This window comes from Lycorma delicatula, chromosome 5 (genome assembly GCF_047948215.1).
Source record: "Lycorma delicatula isolate Av1 chromosome 5, ASM4794821v1, whole genome shotgun sequence".
NCBI classification, from domain to species: Eukaryota; Metazoa; Arthropoda; class Insecta; order Hemiptera; family Fulgoridae; genus Lycorma; species Lycorma delicatula.
Genome location: NC_134459.1, coordinates 90,129,298 through 90,152,834, shown reverse-complemented (window position 1 = coordinate 90,152,834; position 23,537 = coordinate 90,129,298). Strand labels below are relative to the sequence as shown.

Genomic DNA, 23,537 nt, shown 5'->3' with positions numbered 1-23,537 from the left:
AATTATATTTTTATCTTTTTGGCATGTATTATTCTTTTACTGTAATTTCTGAAAATAGTCAGTTTTACTCTTCGTTGTCTATTATATATTTTATTTTCGTTTAAGTGTGAGAAGCGGGTGTTACGGATCCGTTACTTAAACCATTTTACTTCTACGTTTCATTGACAATGTTTTTTACTGCAAGTGAATTGCTTTATTCAGTGTTATGAATGCAGTAGTTTGGAATTCATCACTAGAATGCGTTGCTATTCGAAGTTAGCCTGATTGGTTATTCAGTACTTCCAGATAAAGGACGCCTACGGTTGCTGTAGGGGTTAAAGCGGTGTGCAGTTACTTAATGCTTGTGTATTCGTGTTTAGTATAATTTGTAATTTAAAAAATGTCCCTCTCTGAAGATACTGAAGGTTATTTAAAGGAAATTGAAAATACACCATCCGAAGATTTACATTCCATTAGTAACAGACTTGGACAAGGTACTAATTAACGTAATTTTATATTTATAACCTAAAAAAAATCAGTTTTGTTTTCCAATCATTATATTACATTTCAGAAGAATGTACGTTACAAATAATTATTGATTGATCTGTTATTAAGTCGTATTTCAAGTAATGAGTTAATTCTGACTTTCTAATTAATTTTATTTGTTAATTAATGGAATTTTACGCATTATATAATTTTTGCACGAGGTAAACATTATGGAATAATGTAACACGAGTTAATTCTTTTAAATAATGATTTCATTTGTGTGAAGTAAAAGTTTTCATGCGTTATTAAACAACGTGTAATTGAAATGTAAGTTTTATTATGTCGGTATTTGCACCACCTTTAGTATACTGCTATTTTCCATTATTAATTTTATGTAAAAAAAAGAAATAAAATATTGGACGAAATTCATCAAAAGATATTGTGTTGTTACTGGTTTTTTTGTACGGAACTGTGAATTGAATTTCTTTTCCAGAATCTTCTTTTTAATGTTTGAAATTACCTTTTATCATTTCATGAGCAGCCAGTCTGTCTCATATTATATGAATATGTTCATTTGTTTATAGTATGAACATTCATGTTCGTTTGAAACCTTCCTTCCTTGTAAGATTGTGTTAAGTTTATGGTTTTGTATACATTATATCTACATTATGGTGTTATGTGATTAATATTTAAGCTTTATTTGTTATTTTTGCAATTAGTTTTATATACTCACATCTGGTACTCGCATCTTTTGGAGTATTTGGCCGAAGAAATCACTGATTTTATTCCCAGATTCATATTTTTTAGACCCCATCATTTTCAATTTTATTATTATTAATTTTCAACATTATTTTATAATACCATTTGCAGAATCTTTGTGGCTCTTCTGTTGCCCAATTTCAATACTATAAATAGTTACACTGTTACTATACAGAGGCTAAGCATACTACATTAAACATTTGTATCTAATTTACCTTATATTATTTATATTAGATATTAACTTTGTATCTATGGATGTGTATCAAGAGGCTTTTTTTAGCCCAATTCTGTCTTGTAAGCAAATACCATGCCCAACTTTACATAGATTTCTGTGTTATTATTTTTAAGTTACCCTAATTCACCAAAATTATTACATTATTCTTGGAATGTTTTTAGAATCTTTTGAGAACATACAATAACAAAATGCTTCTGAAGCGTATGCAGAATTTTTCTGGAATTCTCTAGATAAAAATAAAAAAATTATATTATTTGGGTTTTTTATTAAATATTTATTGATAGTACATTTTTGTTATTTCTGTTTTTTCAATTTTACCATGCATGGTAAACCATTTTACTATACATAACCGTAAACCATATGCACCCACCCATATGTGCAGGCGCATAGTCGTGTAGGAAGCATGAATTGTCTTGCCACATCTCTGGGCTCTTTTTGGATATTTTCACGTAACCTTTGTAAAATGCCTTGAAAGTATACACGGTTCACCATTTCAATATGAGGCAAGAATTCAAAATGCACAATTCCATTAAAATTGAAAAAAACAGAGAGCATCATTTTGATATGGGATTGAGACATGTGCTTTCTTGCAGCGTGGGGAGATCCTTTGCCAATCCATTTTGATTATTGAATTTTTGTCTCAATGTTGTAGCCATAAACCCAGCTTTAATTTCCCGTTATGATCCTTTGCATGAACTTTTCATTGTCATTGGGTTATTCTGGAAGTTGTCGACAAATGTTCACTTGATATTCTTTCTGCTATTCGGTCATCAAACGAGGAACTAACTTTGCTGAAACACTATGCATTTTCAATTTTTCAAAATGTCATGGCATGATCCAATTAAGATGCTAACCTTTTCTGCAAGTTCCCTGACAGTCAATTGGTGATTTTCTTGCTCCAGATCATTGATTTTATGGGTGTTGTCAGTTGAAGTCGAAGGCCTTCCTGGTTGAGGGTCATCTTCAATTGATTGACGACCACTTATTAATCATGAAAACCATTCTTAACATTGCGTATGACCCAGAGCATTATCTCCATAAGCCTGTTTCAAAAGTTGAAATGTTTCATGAAAGTTTTCACCAGTTTCATGCAAAATTTTGTGTCGTATCATTGCTTCTGAATGTCGCACATTATAAAAATCATTACTGACACAAACATGTTGCACTCAAATAATAATAACATGAAATATAAAAAAGATATCAATAATCCAAGAAAATGTGGTTACAGAGTAGGTTATGCGAAACACAATGGTGCCAATCACACGTCACTAAATGTCTCCATTGGTGCATAATTAAAATGTTCTGTTATTTTCTGAACAGACCTCGTATTATGTGGCTATTATAGATTTAAGGAATAACTATCTCTTTTGTTGCTTAGTCTGCATATCTGTTTAAGGTTTTGTTGATCATTCTATTGAATAGTAAAATAATATAGTAGGAATATAAAAATAACCTTTTTCAGTTATTATTCAATCTTTAGTTTAGAATCTAAATTTATTAAGAAATAATGAAAACTGTAGTTAATTAGGAGTAATGTACTTGTCTTTTTTGAAAAGTTGTTATATGCTAATTAGTTTGCCTTAATAAACTAACATTTTTCAGATTTTTATATAAAGTATTTCCCAATACATTTTGGAGTTTTTAAACTTGATATATAATGTAAGAAAATAGTGTTAGTAGTTGTGTTAACCTACTTCATTTTCTGTTCAATTATATCGAATCCACTGCTAGAATGAAACTGAATTAATAAAATGAAAAAAGTACAAAGACAGATTTGTCAATTGTAATTGACTGCAAAGATATTTGGTTAGTTCTAAAAATAATTTTACTTTATTAATAATATTGTAAATGCTATTTCGTCAGATACAACATATTCTGATTGACTTCTGTCAAGGAGCTACCTCGACTGTATTAACATGTTTTGATTTATTAAATTAATTTTAAACTACACCATGTACAATAATTGTACAACAAAGTTAATATTTTAGAGTAGTTATTAGAAAAAGTATTTTGAAAAGAGAATTAGTTAAAAGGTTACTATGATTAGTAATATGATAGTAAATGAGGTTACTATGAGGGCTGCATTTGGTATTAATTACATTTTATTGAAACCTGTTATACATATTTTGTTCTGCCCAACAGTAAGGAAAATTACTGGAAAAAATAATAAATATTGGAAAATACATTTGGTCATAACTGCATGAGAAATCCATAAATAGATGAACGCTGTAATGTTTAGTTTTGACCTTTGTCTTATTCAGTAAGTAAGTGATTGAGGAAGTGATTTTTGATAATCATAAAATTATTATCCAAAATCTTTGGATATCTGCTGTAATTTTATATAATTGGGACTTGTAGGTACCTGCAACAATATTTATATATATTAAGTGTTTAAAAAAACTATCAATGAAGAGTTGAGATCATTTGGAATGTTTTATTTTTTTGTAACTGACAATTTGATTATTAAGTATAATTGTATATGCTATTCATGAGGTAATGAATTTGTTTCTTTGTGTTTATTGTATTGATTTTTTGGGATTTGTTATAATACAGTAAAGTTTTAAATTTTGTCAAAAATGCAGATCATTTATTGTGTGTTTTTGCAGATTTCAACATTTGACTAACTTTAAGATTAATTTTGTTATTTTGTGGTTAGTTTCATTACAGGTTGTCAATAATTTTAGCTTATTAATGTTGAGTTTTTATTTAAATAGTACTTCAGTAAAAGTCAAAATAAATAGAAAGTTCATAGATTGTTAAGCAGGTAACATTTACCAAATATTTAGGCTTTATTATGAATGTTCATGGTTAGTTCAAGAGGTGTAGTCTAGGATTGAACAAACTTGAGGAAAACGAAACAGGAACATGAGATTTTTCTTGAGGTCTGATCTTAGCTTATAGTGTTTTGATTCACTGTTATTTGTTCCCTATTTCACTTTATGGCTGTGAAAGCTGGAATTTTGGAATCTGATACTAAAAATGTCTGTAAAATGTTTATGCTGATATATGTGTGTATATATATACTTAGGTATATATATTTATATATATAATTAATATATATATTTATATATATACTTAGGTGAAGAAAATGTAAAATAGCAGGTTCTCATAGGATGAGAAATAATAAGGGTTACTATGTAAAAGAACAGAAAATTCTATATTTAGTGCACATCTTGAGTGATAAAAAAGCGAGTAATGAATTGTATAACTTTCCTGGCTGTGTTGGTCAAATTGTGCAATTCATTTTTGAAAAAAATATCAATTAGCTCAATGATTTAAGCTTTATTTGTATCTTTATTATAAAATAATTCCTTTTTATTGAAAAAACAACAAAAATTATGAATTTTTATACATTGTATTGTCATAAAATATCAATTAGCCAGTTTCAGTTATATCTTCATTTAATAATAATAAAAAAAAAACATAATAAATTTAATGTTTTTTTTTTATTAAATATAAAATCACGTGTTTGATTATATTTAAATCTTAATTCTAATTTTTAAAGCTAAGATGCTCAACAAAATAAAGTGATAACAAAATGTTTAATATTAGTATATTAATATCACAATTTTGAAAAATATGTTTTGACTTTTTGAAAATTTGGGGGCTCATACATCAGAGGGCTTTTTTAATGGTTAAAATATTCACTAAAATTGATTTAAAAATAAATTAAAAAACTGTTGTTTTTTAAAAACATTGGTTGTTTCCAGATCATGAGAGGGGTAATAAGCTATTTTAGTTATTTTATAGTTTAAAAAATACATTTTGAGCATAAAAAATTGCAAAATTTTTTTTCATTTTGTAGGTTCCCTTAGTCAAGGGAGGTAAAATTAATTTTTAAGAAAATAATACACAAGTGATCATAATATTTAAAAAAGAACTTTTAAACTTAAAAAATACAAAGCTACAGCCATAATTCTAAATAAACAAGGTAGTAATTTTCTAGAAAGGGGCGATTATTTTTTGCTAATTTTTTTTTCAAGTAATGCTAAAGAAAAAGGGCTATTGAAAAATTAGGATTTTTACATTTTAAATGCAATGGGCAAAAGATTGATTTAAATTAAAAAATATTTTTTGTCACAGACCAGAGGGGAATGAGCAAAAAGGTTTTATAGTGGGTTGAAGGTCTAGGGGTATTCCACTTTAATTCAACAAATGATCAGTGCATTACTATTTTTGATTTTTATGACATTTGGTGTATGATAACTACTCACCTTGTAGTGGCCAAAACATATTTTTTATATTTAAAAAAAAATTTTTCTTGAGTAATAGATTATTTTCTAACTCACCGACAGATAAAATTAGCCATTTTCGTCACTTTTTAATGAGCTATAGAATTCTTATTTTACATCATACACAGGTCACAAAGGGATTTTTGGAAAGAGTAAAGATGGAACTTCATTTTAGTGTACTCAAAATTCATTTTGTTACATAATCAAATCTTGTAATGTTTACTGAAGTTATGTTTACAAATGGTTTTTTCAAATTTTGAGCCCAAAATAAATAATGATGGGCTTAAGGTAACAGGCTTGTAGTACTTATAAAAAAAAATTGGACTGTTACCAAGTGTCCTTCACTAAAAAAAAATGGCCGCCAAATCATACGATTTTGAAAATGTCTCATTTTTGGGGCCCAAAAACCACATGTGGGGCAGACGGAAAAAATCTGAACTGATACAGCAGTAAATACATTTTATTTAATTTAGAACAATATAAAATTTATTTTGTTACTCAAAGAGGTTGATGAGTAATGAAGCCAATGAAATCGCTAAACCACCGTTCCTTCTAACCATGAACTAAAATAATGTTATGTATTTTTTTCAGATTATAAAAATTACAACTAAACTCATTAGAACGAATAAATCGATAATTAATAAATAGTCAGTTACAGAATGATAAATAATAATTACAAAATAATAAACAATTCAAATACATTAACAAGTTGTACAATTCACTTTTACCTTATTTTACTCCTGCTAATGGAAGTTATGAATAAATTTTGCACTTTTTGATAACAGACTTAACTAACATAACTTATTGCACTTGCCATTTTTTTATTGAGTAGAATTGATAAGTCCTCACTCATCTTTGGTGTAATGTTGGTGCCCTCTTCCAGTAGTTAGTAGAAAAAGCTCTGAAGGCATGAGAATCTTTAAAATATTTTCCAGTTGAACCCATGTTTGATTATCCCTCAATGATTTCTTGAATGAAGGACCAGGTCTCTGCAGATGGAAAAACTGTATTCCTCTTTAGTTCATGTATTTTGACTTCACCCAACCACCACTTGCCATTGTATACGCAGCAGACATAATTATTACATTTTGGTTTTGGTAAACCTATGAAGCAATCAGAAACACTGATATCCTTGTGTATCTATACTAATGTAATTGTTTCTGATTCAGAGGTCACCCAGACTTTCAGAATACATTTCTGACTTCTGGGACTGTTGTGATTACCTGATTACGAGAATTGAGGTATTCTTCAGTCTCTTGAACATCTTTATTAGAGCAGAAAATAAGTGTTATATTTTTATTTTTAATATTGTCTGCAATAATTGTAAATTTCAGAAGATGTAACAGTTTGATTGTTGATTGTCCTTTGAAGGCTTGCTTTAGTCACAGTTCCTTTTTACAGTTCCACCAATACCACTGCACGGTCCTTTTCCGTAGTATGAGGCAAAAAATGCCATTAGCTGCGATTTCAAAATCTTCTTGACGATAGCATAAATTTATGAAATTTTTTTGTTTTTATACTGGGCTGAGGAGCCATCAGAAAAATAAAAAAATTGTTTAACTTGTGGTAACAGTGTTTTTACTTTATAACTTGCTTATGGAAGCAGATGAACAATGTAATATTGTGCTTCAAGTACTCACTAATCATAGTAGCTTTGGCTTTGTAATTTTCCTTCTTTTTTAAAATGTATGAGGAATGGATGTACTGTGGCATAAGTTTTTGATCAGTGATGTGACTGGACTTCATCTTGTATCACAAAAGGAAAATTTTGAGAGAAGTCTTCCATTACAATACATTCACCCTCCAACAAGTTTTCCTTTTCAATGTTGAGGAATTAGCTTGTTTCTTTGTAACAAAATAATGCCTTTTTAGATTATCTAAATTTTCAGTAAGTTTATCTAAGTACTCTTGAAATGGAAGAATTTGAGTAGTTAATTCACAATGGTCAACAGAAACTCACTGTTGAAGATAATTTCAGAATCAAAATCATCCCAGCTTTCTTGCAGTAATCTGAGCACTTTATTAGTGCCTGGACATTTTCACAGTGTGACAGCATGCACATTTCATTTTCTATATCACATACCATGGTTGAAAGGAGAATTTTATAATCAAATTTAATTTTTAGAGCAGATAACAGGAGTTTTCCATTCTGGTGGGTGACACGCACACAAACAGATTGAGTACCTGACCCACCACTCAGAACACAAAATTTAGATCTTAAATCAGCAAATTTTGAAAAACCAGTTTTTAAATTATGTTTTGATTTGAAGGCTGTGTACAATTATTTTAAGTTACATAAGATAAACCTTTTTTGGAATATTAATTTTCTTCCCATCAGCCTGTCTTACAGAGACAATCCTTCTTGCCTGGCATCATTTGGCTGTGCTCATGATTCTGGTAAAAAGCTTGGACACATTTAAAAACATTTTCATTAATTACGTGACTGGGTTACGTTTTGCCTATTTGTGGCAAATTTCCACTTGTTTTAACTAATTGTTTGGATTGACAGGCTAAATACTGACTAACACTAAACTCATTTTGAATGCTCCAGCTGCTTTGTAATAAACTTAAAATAATAATTTTTTCCTGGATTGATGTAACTGTTTTCATTTTATCCTTTATTTTAATGATTAATTCTTCATATTCCCTACCTAAACCAGCATGATTTTGTGGTACTAAACTGGTTTTTTCTGTAGAAATATTTAAATCAAAGGAATCATTATTTACTGGTAAGTGACTTAGCTATTTTTTTAAATTACTACCTTTGTGCTGCCTGATAATTTTTGAACCTTAACAGGGGAAATGCAAAGTGCTGAACAAGCTTTATATACCAACTCTACTATAACACATTGAGGCTCAAATATGTCTTGATATTCAGGTTCACTTTCTGTATCATCTTGTGGTTTTTGTTTTTTTGTACACATTGCTCTGCCTGGAATTAATTTTAAATTTGGATGCTTGTTGAAAGTGTCAAAGGTATTTCTCGAAGAGATTTCTTAACCGGTTTAGTATGACAGCCAAATGAGTGAGACCAATTTTTCTCATTAATATAAAAATATTTATCTAAATATTCGGTTTTATGAAAAGTACAGATATTTTTTGTTTCAGTACATCCACTTCTTAAAGATAGCAATGTTATTTGCTGTTCAGTAGTTTCTAAAATATCATGCAATACTGAAGATCTATTGCAAGTCAATTTGTGACATACTGTTTCAGTGAGAATGCCAGTTGAACACTCATAATCCATTTTTTAAAATGCAAGGATTCTTACAATAACAATACAGTTAGTATAATTTATAAAAATTATAAAACTACCAATTGCACCTCAGTTTGTTTTATCCCAGTTTTTCTACAGCTAAAATAAAAATTTCTTTAATTAATAAAATTAAAAATAAAAGATATCGCATAAAAGAGAAGTTCACTCCTAATAAAATTACTTTATAAACAAGTGTACATTACCTAACCACAGTATTAACACTAACAACAATACAACATATCACATTGAAATCAAAACAGCAACTGAGCCTTCTACAATGTTTACATTCATGTCCATGCATGTCTATTCACTATCTTGTTTGAACATGAGTTTGTGTGTACGAGTAATACTTTAAATAACAAACTATCTAGAATATAACTATCTCATTATAGACATATCAAAGTATTTTGTAGAGTAGGCCTACATTATTATCTGAAAAAATACATCCTATGAATTTTTTGAATACATTGTTCACTGTGTTTTTAGCGGTTTTGATGGCTTCATTACTCATCAACCCCTTTGAGTAAAAAAATAAATTTTATAAAGTTTTAAAGTACATAATAAGGACTTACTGCTTTAAAAATATCAGATTATTTCCACCTGTCCCACATGTGGTTTTTGGGCCCCAAAAATGAGACATTTTAAAATCTTACAATTTGGCAGCCATTTTTTTTGTAAGGAAGGACTCGGTAACAGTCCAATTTTTTAAAGAAGTAGTACTAGTACCTAAGAGTTAAAAGGTAAAAAACAGACCTATTACCCTAATCCCCTTCATTATTTATTTTGGGCTCAAAATTTGAAAAAAACAATTTGTAAACATAACTTCAGCAAACATTACAAGATTTGTTTATGTAATAAAATGAATTTTGAGTACACTAAAATGGATTTACATCTTTACTTTTACAAAAAGCCCTTTTTGACCTCTGTATGATTAAAATAAGAATGCTACAGCTCATGGAAAAAGTGACGAAAATGGGGATTTTTTTTTTTACCTGTTGGCAAGTTAGAAAATAGTCTATTGCTCAAGAAAAATTAAAAAAAAAAAAATATGTTTTGGCCACTACAAGGTGGGCAGTTATCATATACCAAATATCATCAAAATCAAAAATAGTGATGCAATAAAGTTTTTGAAAATTTATTGAATTAAATTAGAATACACCTCTATTGATGTAGAAAATATAGATGCAAAAACTCCCATTAACTCCTTTTCTGAAGTAATATATAGGTAAAAAAATATGTCATTGAGGTCCAGAGTTGTAAGACCAATTACAGGCCAACATGTATACTTATGTACATACACACAAATGTCCAATTGACAAAAATAGTTTTTTTGACTTGGCATAGGAATAAACATTTTTTTCTGCAGTTTATTTAAATAACATTTTTTTTTTTTATCTTACGCATTAAACTTAAAAAAAATACAAGTTTTTTTGACTGATTTTTAAACTTTTTCATTTTAGCTATAGTTGCTGCAGCTAGGAAAGTAAAAATTTGAAATATTGCCTCTAATTATGATGAGTAAAGAAAGAACTAGGGAGAGATGATTTCTGGAGAGGTGAAAAATTTCACGATTAAAAGACATGTACATGATTCAATTGCTTGTCTGTAGACATTTTGCTGTCTGCAAACCGTATTAGTCTTACAAAAACCTTCAGGAGTCAGCATGTTAAGGATTCTTGTAAACAGATATGTAGCCAAATTATCTCTACTTCAATATTGCAATTTTTCTTCTTTATCAGATTTTTGCTGTTTTTTAATTTTAAAAATTATGTTGTCTGTTTACTTTGTTTGCAGATGTCATCTCAGGCAGGTTGCAGTTATTGAAAGTAGTTGAATTGCTTGGTCCTTTATTAACAAACACTGAGACAAAACAAAGAGGGAAAGGTGTCTTGGTTCTTTCTCAGATTATTGGCTCATTAAAAACTGACTATCTGTCAGCTGCTGAGCTTACATTTCTTACTGCATTTTATTGTGATAGGATGAAAGATCATCATTCATTAGCTACTGCTGTGTTACAGGGTGTCATAGCTTTGGTAAGATTAATAGTTTTTTCTGTATCATTAAAATTGTACAGAAATTTTTAAACAATGTTCCACACATTTAGTAATATTGCCTTACATAAATTAAGTGTGCATGAAAAAAAGATTCTGATTTTTTTGCTTCTGGAGGATGATAATTTTCTATTGTCTTGTATATAATTTCATTACTTCACATTGTTGTAAATGTGGATGCTTTGTTCATTATGTGAGCAAAAAATTGTATATATATAGTTTCATTTTAATTGCCTCGAGCAATTTTCTCATAAACTATGCACAATACAAAAAAATAACCTAAACAAAAGTTACTCAGAATGGAGGGGATATCATATGGTGACCTTTGACTTGACCTTGAACTCGATCTTGATTGTTATTTCAAGGTTAACATGAATTTAAAATGGATTCACCTATATTTTTTGACCCCACCAATGAAAAGAGCAGAAAATTTTACATTGGAATATGTAGTCACACATATGATCTTGGACCTTTTTGAAGGTCATACGACTAACCATCAGAGATAGTGTTATATGAGTTACATGTTTTTGAAGTTCATACAATATTCCTGGAATATTTTTATTCCAGGCCATTTTTCTTGAAAACTATGGGAAAGAGCATAAAAATGACTGTACTTTGGTGTGTAACACTATTTCTGGTAGTTAGCCATATGACCTTCAAAAAATATCCAAGGTCATATGTGTGACTACATATTTGAATGCAAAGTTTTCTGCTCTTTTCATTTTTGGTGTCAAAAAATAGATCATTCCATTTGAAAAAAATTGTGTTAACCTTGAAATAAAGCCAATATCAGTTCAAGGCCACCAAAAGATATCCTCTCCAATTTGGGGAACTTTTGTTTAGGTAATGTTTTTATATTATGCGTAGTTTGCAAGAAAATTGTCTGGGGTGATTAAAATGAAACAAATATCTTGGAAAAAGGTCCAAGGTCATATTGTGACCCCATATTACAGTGTAAAATTTTCTGATTTTTACATTGGTTGGGTCAAAAATAGGTCATGCCATTTGACAAAATTGTGTTAACTGTGAAATATGTCAAATCCAAGGTCACCATGAGATGTCCCCCCCTCCAATCTGGGCAACTTTTGTTTGGCTATTTTTTTTGTATTGTGTATATTTTATGAGAAAATTGCCTAGGGCAGTTAAAAAAGAAACACTGTGTACATGTGTGTATGTATATATATATATATATATATATATATATATATATATTTTTTTTTTAATTGAAATAATTGATTAATGTATTGACCACTGTGCTAATAAAATTTAATATTACATGAAATTTAAACCTCCAAAACACAGTAAATAGAGAAGTACCATATTAATTCCAAGAATTGATTTTTGTGAGATACTGCATCTTTAGTTGGTATTTAATTCTATAATTAACGTTAAAGTAAATTGTTATTTTGATTTGTAAATCTTCATTATGTCATAATTGTTACTGTTTTATAAATATTTAAGCTTATTATGGATTAGTATAGCATCCATACTGATTCCAGTTCTGGACAACAGAATTTGCATATTCATCCATAATAAATTTCAAAATGTATTAAACAGTAGCTATTGTGATATATTGAAAATTCACGAATTATAAAAATTTATTTTAATGTAATTATAAAATTGAACATTATGCAATTGATTCTTGGAATTAATATTGTAAGTTTAACTTATCAATTTACTGTGTTTTGCTGGTTTAAATTTCATGTAATATTATATATATATATATATATATATATATATATTTATATATATATACATATATATATTTATACACGTTTTATTTATTTATTTTTTTTTGGAATTGAGTTGATTATTGTTTTTTAATTAGATGCATTTTGTAAACTCATTTTAGGGACTTCTTTTGATTTATTTTGGTATACTTCATTTGTGTAGACCGAATCAAAATATGATAGTGGAGTAAACAAATATAGTAGTCAAGAAATGCGATTTGGTATATTTTATGTGTATCTACAGTTGTGTTTCTATCATTATTTAATTTTTCAATAATACCCTAAACCATTAAATTAGTGTTATTACTCACCAGTTAGTTTTGTTACCCACCCATACTGTTTGGTGATTTTGGTCATTAGTAATTTGTTTTAAATTTATTTTGTTTTTGTCTGCTGATCTTATTTGTCAGATAAATCAAATTATGTTTTACATTCATTTTAATTGTTTATTCTCTGTTGTGCATTTATAGAGATTAGCTAATCCTTGTAAGCTATGTTCCTTTTTTAGAAAAGCAAATGAAAAGTATAGTTCTGATGAGAAAGGTTTTTACCTAAAATATCTGTGTATATTTATAAATCAATAAATAATACATTAAAACAAATATTTCTATTCTCAAAATATAACTTAAATTCAAAAAAAGAAAATTATGTCCAGTAATTTATTTTGAAGTAAAATTTCATTTAATTCATCAAGCCAATTAAAAAGAAAAGAGGAAAATTATATATCTCATGTTTATGGCATATGATTCGTAAGTTTTCAAAATTTTTATTATTAGTCTTGTAATAGATTTTTAGTAAGATATCAGTTTTTTACTCTAAATTTGGTTAGAATGATAAAGTGTTTTATCATCACCTACGTAATTTGATAAGTAAGCGAAAAAAAATAAAAATAGAACTGTTGTTTTTAATTTCACTTCCCTTGCAAGACTAAAGAAGTTAATTTTATAGGTTTCACTAAGTCACCACCGAATTTCCATACCATCAGAGTGATTATTGTTGTTACACTTACAATTTTTTAACTTTGGTTTTTATTATCATTTAATTGTATCGTTAAGATTATTTGTCATATGTAGACTTACTCTCAATCTTATTAAAGATACTTTATATCACTTTGTAAAGTTTCGTTGCCATAGTATAATTCAAATTTATAACACCAATAAGAAATTCTTAATAAGAGAAGAGATGTATTGACATTGGGTGTAAATGTGGGCAATTCATAGTCATTCACTGTTAGCCCAAACCATATGGGCAGAATAGTATACCTTAATTAGATTATCCAAAATATTTTACTACAAATATCATCCATAATTCATCAGATGATGATTTTCCCCACAAAATTTTGCTGTAGTTGAAATTAAATATTAATCTTCATAATATAGACATGGATTATAAAACGCAGTATGCACAGAGTTACAGCCTGTCATGACATAAACTTATATCTCAAGTACCAGAATTTTATAAAAAGGAAGCAAACTATGATAATTATTTCTTATACTCTCTTTATATTTTATGAACTATAAATAAAATTTTTAGTTTTTATTGTAGAAAATTAGAATTGACAGTGAAGATGTTAATATCTTATAGACAATTTGCCGAATTAAAATCAGCTCTACTACCAAATAATTTGTTAAAATAATTAAATTTTAACAATTTAAAATATTTTGTTATATGTATTAGAAGATATGCATTCTTTTTTGTATAAATATGAAGTACAGATTGAACACTTCTATTTAATTTATGATTTGCAAAAAAAATGGTTGATGTTAAAATTTATTTAAAAATTATTACCTTTCTCAGTTTTTTACTTTCTTGTTTGAAGTAAAGGAAGTATTGTGATCGCAAAAAATTGTGGTTTTCAGATTTCAATGGAAAAAACATTTTGACCATCCCTGAATCCATTTTGACTAGTTTCTGCATGAAATGTGTACATACATATGTATGTATGTACGTACTGTCGCCGAATGGCTTCGATGGCACATGGTACTTAATAACCTTATGGTGGCCCTGAAAGGGCCGTCTTTGTCGTCGATTGGTGTCGACAGTTCATTGTGATTGCTAACCTTAGGGCAGCCCTGAGAAGGGGTATTGTCATCGAATGGCTTCGACGGTTTGTAATCCATTACCTTGTGGTGGCCCTGAAAAGGGCCATTTTTTGCGTCAGCTCTGAGAAGAGCTGTTAGGCTCGGTAGTTGGTCTCCGACAAAGTCGGGGAGTTGTGGCTCATCCATTGAAGTCCGAAAAAATGTAATTTAATAAAAAAATGTAATGTAATTTAATAGGCATAAAGGAAGTCATGTGGTGTCCACAATTTTTAATAATAGGGCAGCAGAACTTGATGGTTTAAGTAATATTTAATGATTTTACATTGTTTTTAGTTAATGTTTGGTGTTTCAAATAAAATATTTCTGGTATGCTATTTACTATTTAATTTAATTTTTTGTTTCAGATTGACATGGATAATTTGCCATCTGATAGTCCAATGCTTGTTTGTACTTCATTGTTTAATCATATACATTGCCAGACATTAAAACAGCCTGAACGGAACATGGTTTATCTTATTTTTCAGAAATTCTTATTATATAGAATTGAAGGTATTTTTAAAAAATGCTTTTTTTAAATATATTTAATCAAAGTTTATTATAGTGAGTGTGACTTGGGTCAATAGATTTTCTTTTTATTATTAATTGTTATGTTTAATGTATTGATTTATGGAATGAATGTCCATTGCCTGTAGGGTAGCTTAGAAGTATTCTTATTGGTTTCTTGTTATGTTTTATGATTCTTCTTTGGTTAGATAATTCCTTTTTTCACTTCAAAGAGTGAGACGGTATCCTTTATTTGATTTGTGTACGTAGGAGCTGCATTGAGTTCCTGCTGAAACAAAATGACTACCATTTTCTTCAACTGGTAGCTAAACTTATGACTTTTAATGCAACCATTCCTTTTATTTATGTATAATTTTTAATTTTTTGCTGACCTTGCATATACTGTTGATCTTTTTAGAGCTGTTTTAATCAGTCCTCTTGTAAGGTCCATTTTGAATTTGCTGCCTCTATATGTGATATAAACAGATGGCACTTGGGTAGTTCAGTTACTTCAATCAACAGTCAGCTGTTGGCTGCAATAGCTTAATCATTTTATTGCTAATTGTTTATATTTATTCATTCATAATGAATGTTCAATTTGCAATCCTGCTAAGTGTGGAGTATGAGGAGTAATCCAATTTTTGATAGGAAAAAACAATTCTGCAGCTGAAATTCACAGGCAAATTTGTGATTTTTATGGGCCAAACATTATTAGTGATGTTAAAGTAAGACAGTGGTGCTGTTCATTTCGAGAAGGACGAATGAACATTCATGATGAATGTAGCGGGCGCCATCAGTGGTAATGGATGATTTGATTAAAACATTTGATGAGAAAAAGACAAAATGCTATTTCATCATGTCACAATTGTCTTTGATGTTTCATGAGAATTGATTTATGAATTTCAACTGAAAAATTGAGCTATAAAAAAATTGTGTGCCAGATGGTACACAAGGATATATGTCTTGCATTTTTTGTGGTGTTATGAAAATGAAGGTGATGAATTGTTTGATCACATTGTTATTTGAGATGAAATGTGGATTTTTTATTTGAATTTTGATAAAAGCAGCAGTCAGTGCGATGGTAGGATTCATCATCTTTACTGAAAAAAAGTTCAAACAAGAATGTTCAGTATAGAAGCTTATGGCTATTATTTTTTTTTTTTGGGACAAGTGGGGTGTCTTGCTTGTTGAATTTAGTGGTTTTGGAACCAAAGTGTATTAAAAATACAATATATATTGCGAAACATTAAAAAATCGTAGAAGAGCTATAAAAATAAATGACATAGGATGCTATCCAGTGCATTTTGTTTGTGCATGACAATGCCTGATCACATATTGCAGATACACAGAAAAGGTTTGTTTGAAAATCTTCAATCATTTACTCTCTAGCCCTTTCTTAGCTTCCAGAGATTTTCTTTTTTTTATCTTAAACATTGGCTTGCATTACAAAGGTATGACGATGATGACAAAATTAAAAATGATGTTACTGTGTGGCTTAAGTCACTGGCAGCGAAATCTTTGGAGAGGGAATGAAGAGGTTAGTGAAACTCTTTGATAAATGTGTTGAAATTGCAGGCAGCTATGTAGAAAAGTAATAAATAAATGTAGTTTTTAGTAATGAAGTTTGTTCAGATTTTTCACTTTTGTTTTTATTTCAAAATGGGCCTTTAAAAATATGCTCCATACTTCCCAAGATGCTTCATTATGTCTAACTCTATCTCATTATATAATAATTGTTTCTGATAAATTTTTTCGTAGTTGCTGTTATTTTAATTTTTATTTAATTTTTTAACATTGTTCTAAACATCCTGTGCTGTTTTTCTTGTTAAAGTCTTTGTTCTTTTGTATTAAATTTATTTGCTTATTGTATTAATTTTTTTTTAAGAATATTCATTTTATATTATGCCATATTCTCTTTCTACATATTTAGTATTTAGTACTAAGTCAACATTCAAGTATACATTATTATAACAGAAACTCTCTTTCAATTCAAATATTTTAGTTATTAAGTCTAATTACAGAAGATTTTAATTTAAATTTGGAATATTTTTAAGCACTTACTGATCAAGATTCCTGTTTGGAAGTCAATTGCATCTTCGCCAAAAAACAAGAGAGGAAAATTAAACACAAAAAAATAATAAACGGGTGTTATTCACAGTATAATGTATAGCTTCTTATGAAAGGGTATGAGTTCTCATTCATTAAAAAAAAAAAAAAAATCATTAATAGATAACCCTTAATAATACTGTTTTGTTATATATTTTTCTTTATATAAAAACATTTTTAGTATTGGATATTCATTAATTGACACGTTTTACATATTTTTAATATTTTTCATTACATAAAATGAAATTGCCATTTTTATTCTTCACTGACAGCAAACTAATTTAAATTGGCATTTTAAAAAATACCGGGTGATCAATTTAAAAGTACACCATTACTTTTGTTCTGAATCGTATTGGGAATAATTCATTTGAATGAGGGAAATTTATTGCATTACAGTTGGTATGTGAGGAAAAGACCGTTAGACTGGATTGTAACTGACTCAGTAGCAGTTACATCTCTCAGTACATGGTTAGTTGTTTGAATAGTGTTGTGTCAATATGCGTTTATCAATAGAAGAAAGATTGTTTATTGTTGAATGGTACTTCACCACATGTTCTTATGTTTACTGAAGTTTTCCATGAACTCCATGAAACTGATTACCAAAAAAATATTTATTATTGTCAGTGGTTCAAAAAATTTATTCGTGGTAACATATCAATTTTAGATACACTTTTCTTTTCTGATGAGGCTTGGCTTCATTTTAATGGTTACATAAACAACCAAAACTGTTGTGTATGGCATACAGATAATCCACATGTTTTTGTAGAGTCACCTCTTCATGTGCAAAAATTAGGTGTTTGGTGCGCTTTGTCAAGAAAGAAACTAGTTGGACCAATATTTTATATCAAACTATAAATTCTGAATGGTACCAAGAGATTGTTATTCAGTTTATCACACTGTTAGAAGAGGAGGAGAGGTATTGTTGGTCACAACAGGATAATGCCACCAGCCATACTGTTTACTGTATGACAGAGTTTCTTCTTGAATTTTTCGGTAATAGGCTGATTTCTAGAGGTCTGTGGCCACCATGTTCCCCAAACCTCTCCAGTTTGCATTTTTTTTATGGGGTTTTCTAAAGGAAAAGGTTTATCAGAACAATCCTCATACACTAGAAGTAAGATGAAAATTAATGCTACAATACAAACAATTACGCCTGGGATGTTAAGAAACGTATCTAGGTCAATGGTTAAACATGTGGATAAGTGTCTGGAACAAAATTGTAACCACTTTCAGCATCTACTGTAGATGAGTTGGTATAAAATCAGTCTAATTAACAAATAGGAATAAAATTAATTTTATTAAATGGTGTACTTTTAAACTAATCATTCTGTAGATTATGTTTTGTTTATCCTTCATCTGTATTTAGTTAGATGGTGCAGGCTACAATCACATGTTTTACTCTTTTTTCATCAAGAAAAATTGAAACCTTCATTTTTCTGTGTTTATTCCATCAGATGGTGCAAGCTATCAGGGTTCAGAAAATACTAGGATATATCAAAAGGTTATAATGGAAACACTTTTAATAAATTATACATACAAACATAGTAGAGTATGAATAAAAAATTATTAAAAAAATTAAGTATAAAAATAAAGTTAATATAAAATTAAATATGTATATATATGATTATAAAATGAAATGTAATTAATAGTAAATTAATTAAATTTTATTAAATTAGAATTACTTATTAATTAATAACAAAAATAATAATAAAGGCCATTATATTTTTGATGAAGGGTAAACACTATTAAATTATAGTATGGTAAGGTAATTACCATTTATATGGAAATGGAACACATACATTTATTATTAGTAAATAAAGAATAATAAAGATCATTAAGTAATACATTATATAAAATTAGAGTTTTTGCAAGGAAAATCTACAACTACTGTAAAGATAAAATGATCTATTTGTTTTTTTTTATTTTATGTTAATAATTTTATGAAAGTAATGAAAGGCATTATAATCAATATAACTGATATCACAATCACTAAAAAAAAAAATTATTTTAAAAGTTGTGAATATTCTTATGACAAAAATATGAAATAAAAAAATGGTGATAATCAAATTCCCTGGAAAAACCTTACAGTGTAAAGGTATCTCTTAAAAGCAATTGTTTGTCCCGAACCAGAAAAAATTGATATTTTTAAAATTATAAAAGTTCACTCAAGGCTGTTTCAAAATATAACAACTGGTTAAGAAAAAACATGAAATAAAAGGAAGCAACTCAGTTGTTTAAGAGTTAAAGAGTAACTCTTTATTATTTTGTAATTGATACTGCTCCCATGGTGAGTGAACCTTTGTTATCTTTTTTTTGATTTGAGACATTCATTTGGTAAGAAAGATGAAACATAAAGATCAGAAATTTTCATATTTGTAATTTAATTGTGGTACATTAATAAACATTAAATCGTGTTTTAATTGCCAGGGATTTTTGTACCATCCATTGAAAATGAATAAATCACCTGTCTGTTGAGGTGAAGTGCAAATATATGTTCTAGTGCTATGCAGGAACAGGTGTAATTTACCTGAGAGCTCCATAACAACGTTTATCCATTTCTGTACTGATTCTGATGAGAATAAAAAAAAATTATTTTTTTTTTATTGTAATGTTTTTCTGCATTATCTTAATATATCTGTGTTGTAAATCTGATCAAAATAATGACAATTGTTTACTAAATGTGCAAACCATAGACCACTGGACATTGTACCTATTATTACTTTTTAATATTTACGTAAAATAACTATTTTATCTAATTTTATATGTTTTTAACTTTTTGTAGATGTGAAATCAATGGGTCTTGAGTTTGTGTTGGGATTCATCACAGCTGTTGATAGTGAACGTGATCCACAAAATTTAATATTATTATTCTCCATTTTACCAAAATTTTTAACATCATTCCCTTTGCTACATTTATCTGAAGAAGCTTTTAGTGTTATTTCATGTTATTTTCCAGTTGATTTTAACGCTGTAAGTATTTTTTTCATATCATGGGATGTGTTTTAGTGATAATAAGTTTGATAAGTTAACTTTGTTTGTAAAGAAACTTATCAGTATCCATTATTAACTTCTGTTATTAATTTTTTCATAGTTTTCTGTTCTATTCAGTTAACTTTTTGTGATTTTTAAAAAAATTGGAAGATGTATTAGAACTTAAAAATTAAAAAATCCTATTTTATTTGTTCTCATAATGTTCATAATGTTGACTGTTCATTTGGATTGCCTGCTAAACAATAAGGGGGAGAGGCTAAACATTTTGAATGATATATAAAAATGAAAGTTGACAACCTTCATTTTTATAGAGTTTTTTATGATTATTTAATGTTGATCAATCTGAGATCTTTGAGGTATTCATTGTGCAATATATTTTATTTAGTGTAGTCTTAGAAGTGGGAAAGAGTTACCTTTCAATAAAGCTATGTTGCTGGAAAGTGAAGTTGTCAAATTAACATTGCTTTCCTAATTAAAATAAATAAATCTAGTATAGAAAACCATAATTTTTTTAATTAATAATTCCATGATTTCATGATTTTAAATAACTGAAAGATTACATAATAAAGTGGGACCAAAATATGTTTAACATTTTTTTTACAATTGTGTCCTTTCAATTTTCTGTTGATTTTAGTTAATGGTTTAGTGAATTACTTAAATATCTTCTAGATTTTATATGTCAGCTGGTGGTATAGTAGGTAAGATTAAAACGTACTTTGGGCCAGACCTGGTAATATCTGTAATTGCTCATTTGTTACATTTTAAATGGGTATTACCTCATTAAATATTAAGTGTATTTATTTCATGTGTGTCTTTTTTCATGAGTTTGTGATTCCCTTGCTCCCTCTTCTCTATTTTTATGTAAAATTATTTGTATATAGTATTTGTAGTTTTTCTTTAAGAATTTAAGAAAAAGGTATTTCTCTATTAAGTTGCTGAAAAAATTTCTTTTAAACATCTTTTCTTAGAACAAAACCATAAAAGCCCTAAAAATCACTCCATAATTAATTTGAATTTTTCAAAAGCGATTCACACTTATAAGATGAATGTTCTTCAGTTTTTTAATTTAAAACTAACTGTATTAAACATAGTTTCAAGCACTGGTTAAATTAATAATTTAATACCAAAGAAATTTTAGTAATTCTTTATTATTAATTTCAGTAATTTGGTGTTTCTTGAAATATATCATTTATATATACTTGCCATCACAGAATCAACTGATTTTCTAAGTGAAGAATTCTAAAGTTTGAGTCCTTGAAAAGGCAATTGCTTTTGTATGGGTCTGAATCCTAGACTGTGGATACTATTGTTCTTTAGTGTTTCGGTTTTAATTAACCACAAGTCTCAGGAGTGGTCAACCTGAGTCTGTTCCAGACTACATGTTTACCGGTACATTTACACTTACATTGCAGATACAGCAGGCCTGGCAAGCCAGTAGCACTAATTGCATTTGTCTATACACACATCCAGACTTGATTAGTAGCTGAAAAGCTGGTAGGAGAAAACAATTGACAGTTTACAAAAACTGTTCTGAGTAGGGAAGGGGATACAGCCCTCTTGAATTTGAGAAAACTTTCTCACGATTGTTGCTTAAAATTCTATTTCATTTAGTTTTTATTCCTTTGAAATTTTTAATAAAATATATCCTTAATTAATACATCATAAAACAATGTTAAGTAGAGTTATGGTCACTCCTTCAAAGTAAAATAAGGATTCTGCAGAAAACCATTCAGATTTTACTTTTGTCTATTTAAATGTTTTGTTAAAATATATTACCTAAGAAATAAATTTAGACAATTTTTTTACTTAACAAAATCATAGTTCAACCATTTAATATCACGTATCTGGTATGGTAAAATCTATGACTTCATGTACATTACAGCAATTGAAAAACTGAAAAAGAATATGTTTTCTGTTATTACAACATTTATTTATTGATGAGTTAGTATTTCCATAATATATGTATATATATGAGGTTGAATTGAATTTGAATTGGAATTTTTGTTGTCGCTGATGCACGACTAATGGAGAGGGGGTATGGCTTCTCAGTGCTGTATGTAAGGATATGTGGAGGGGATCCAACTCTTAGAAAGCCAGCTCACTATCTTTTTCTATTCAGTATCAGAATGTCAGAGCAGGAAATGTCATTGCATATGGCGCAATGTATTATTAAATTTCTCACGGCAGAGGGTGTGAAACCATCCAAAATTTTGAGAAGACTTCAGGCACAGTTCGGGGATAACACATTGACAAAGACGCGGGTGTATGATCGGCATAAGCAGTTTTCAGAAGGACGAGAACTAGTTGAAAATAAAGGTCACCAATGTCACCCAAGGACAGGTTATACTACTGAAACATTCTCATGGTTCGTTGCCTTATCAAAGATGATCGTTGATTAACAATTGCAGAAATTGCTTCTGAGATCAGAATAAGCTACGGCAGTGCTCAGGCAGTTGTTACTGGCAATCTTGGATTTAAAAAAGTGGCACCACGATGGGTCCCTCATCTTCTCATCAAAGAAGAGAAGCTCTAACGGCTAGGGTGTGCCAGTGGTTGTTGAATTGTTATGATGAAACTTGGGTGCACCATTACACCCCAGAATCAAAACAGGCAAGTATGGAGTGGTGAAAAAAAAGGAAGAAACTGCACCCATTAAAATCAAAACTCAATTGTTATCTGGTAAGGTTCTGGACACAGTATTTTTTGATTTCAAAGGAGTTTTGCATGTTGATTTTCTTCATGATTGTCGCATAGTGAATTCTATGTACTATTGCCAACTTTTAGATGAAGCAAAACTTTCATATTGTCAAAAAAGACATCAATTTCCAGTGCGAGATGTCATTTTGCTTCACAACACTTGGCCCCATACCACAGCTCAAACTCAAGAAAAAATTCCATCCTTATTCTGGATTACACTGAAGCACCCTCCATACAGTCCAAACTTATCGCCTTGTGATTATCATATGTTTGGGCCACTAAAAGAAGCTCTTGGAGGACAGAAATTTGAAGACGATGCTGCTGTTGAAGCATATGTGCACAATTGGTTGATGTCATTCCTACTTTCATTTTAGTAGGATCAAAAAGCTATCTATCCGCTGGAAAAAATGTGTTTCCAAAAGAGGAAATT

At 29.0% G+C, this 23,537-nt stretch overlaps 1 protein-coding gene across 3 annotated transcripts in view; it reads left to right on the top strand.

Moving 5' to 3' along the window:
- Positions 1-270: 270 nt before the first annotated feature.
- The window catches only part of Mms19 (MMS19 nucleotide excision repair protein), a 64,568-nt gene continuing 41,301 nt past the window's right edge, over positions 271-23,537 (top strand). For 2 of the 3 annotated variants that reach the window (XM_075366614.1, XM_075366613.1), the window contains exons 1-4: positions 273-473; positions 10,742-10,980; positions 15,175-15,319; positions 20,202-20,389. In XM_075366614.1, coding sequence (XP_075222729.1) covers positions 380-473; positions 10,742-10,980; positions 15,175-15,319; positions 20,202-20,389 — 666 coding nt within the window. In that variant the 5' untranslated portion in view covers positions 273-379. Of the gene's footprint in view, positions 474-10,741; positions 10,981-15,174; positions 15,320-20,201; positions 20,390-23,537 lie in introns of all 3 variants that reach the window. The other variant, XM_075366616.1, reaches the window with a different exon arrangement.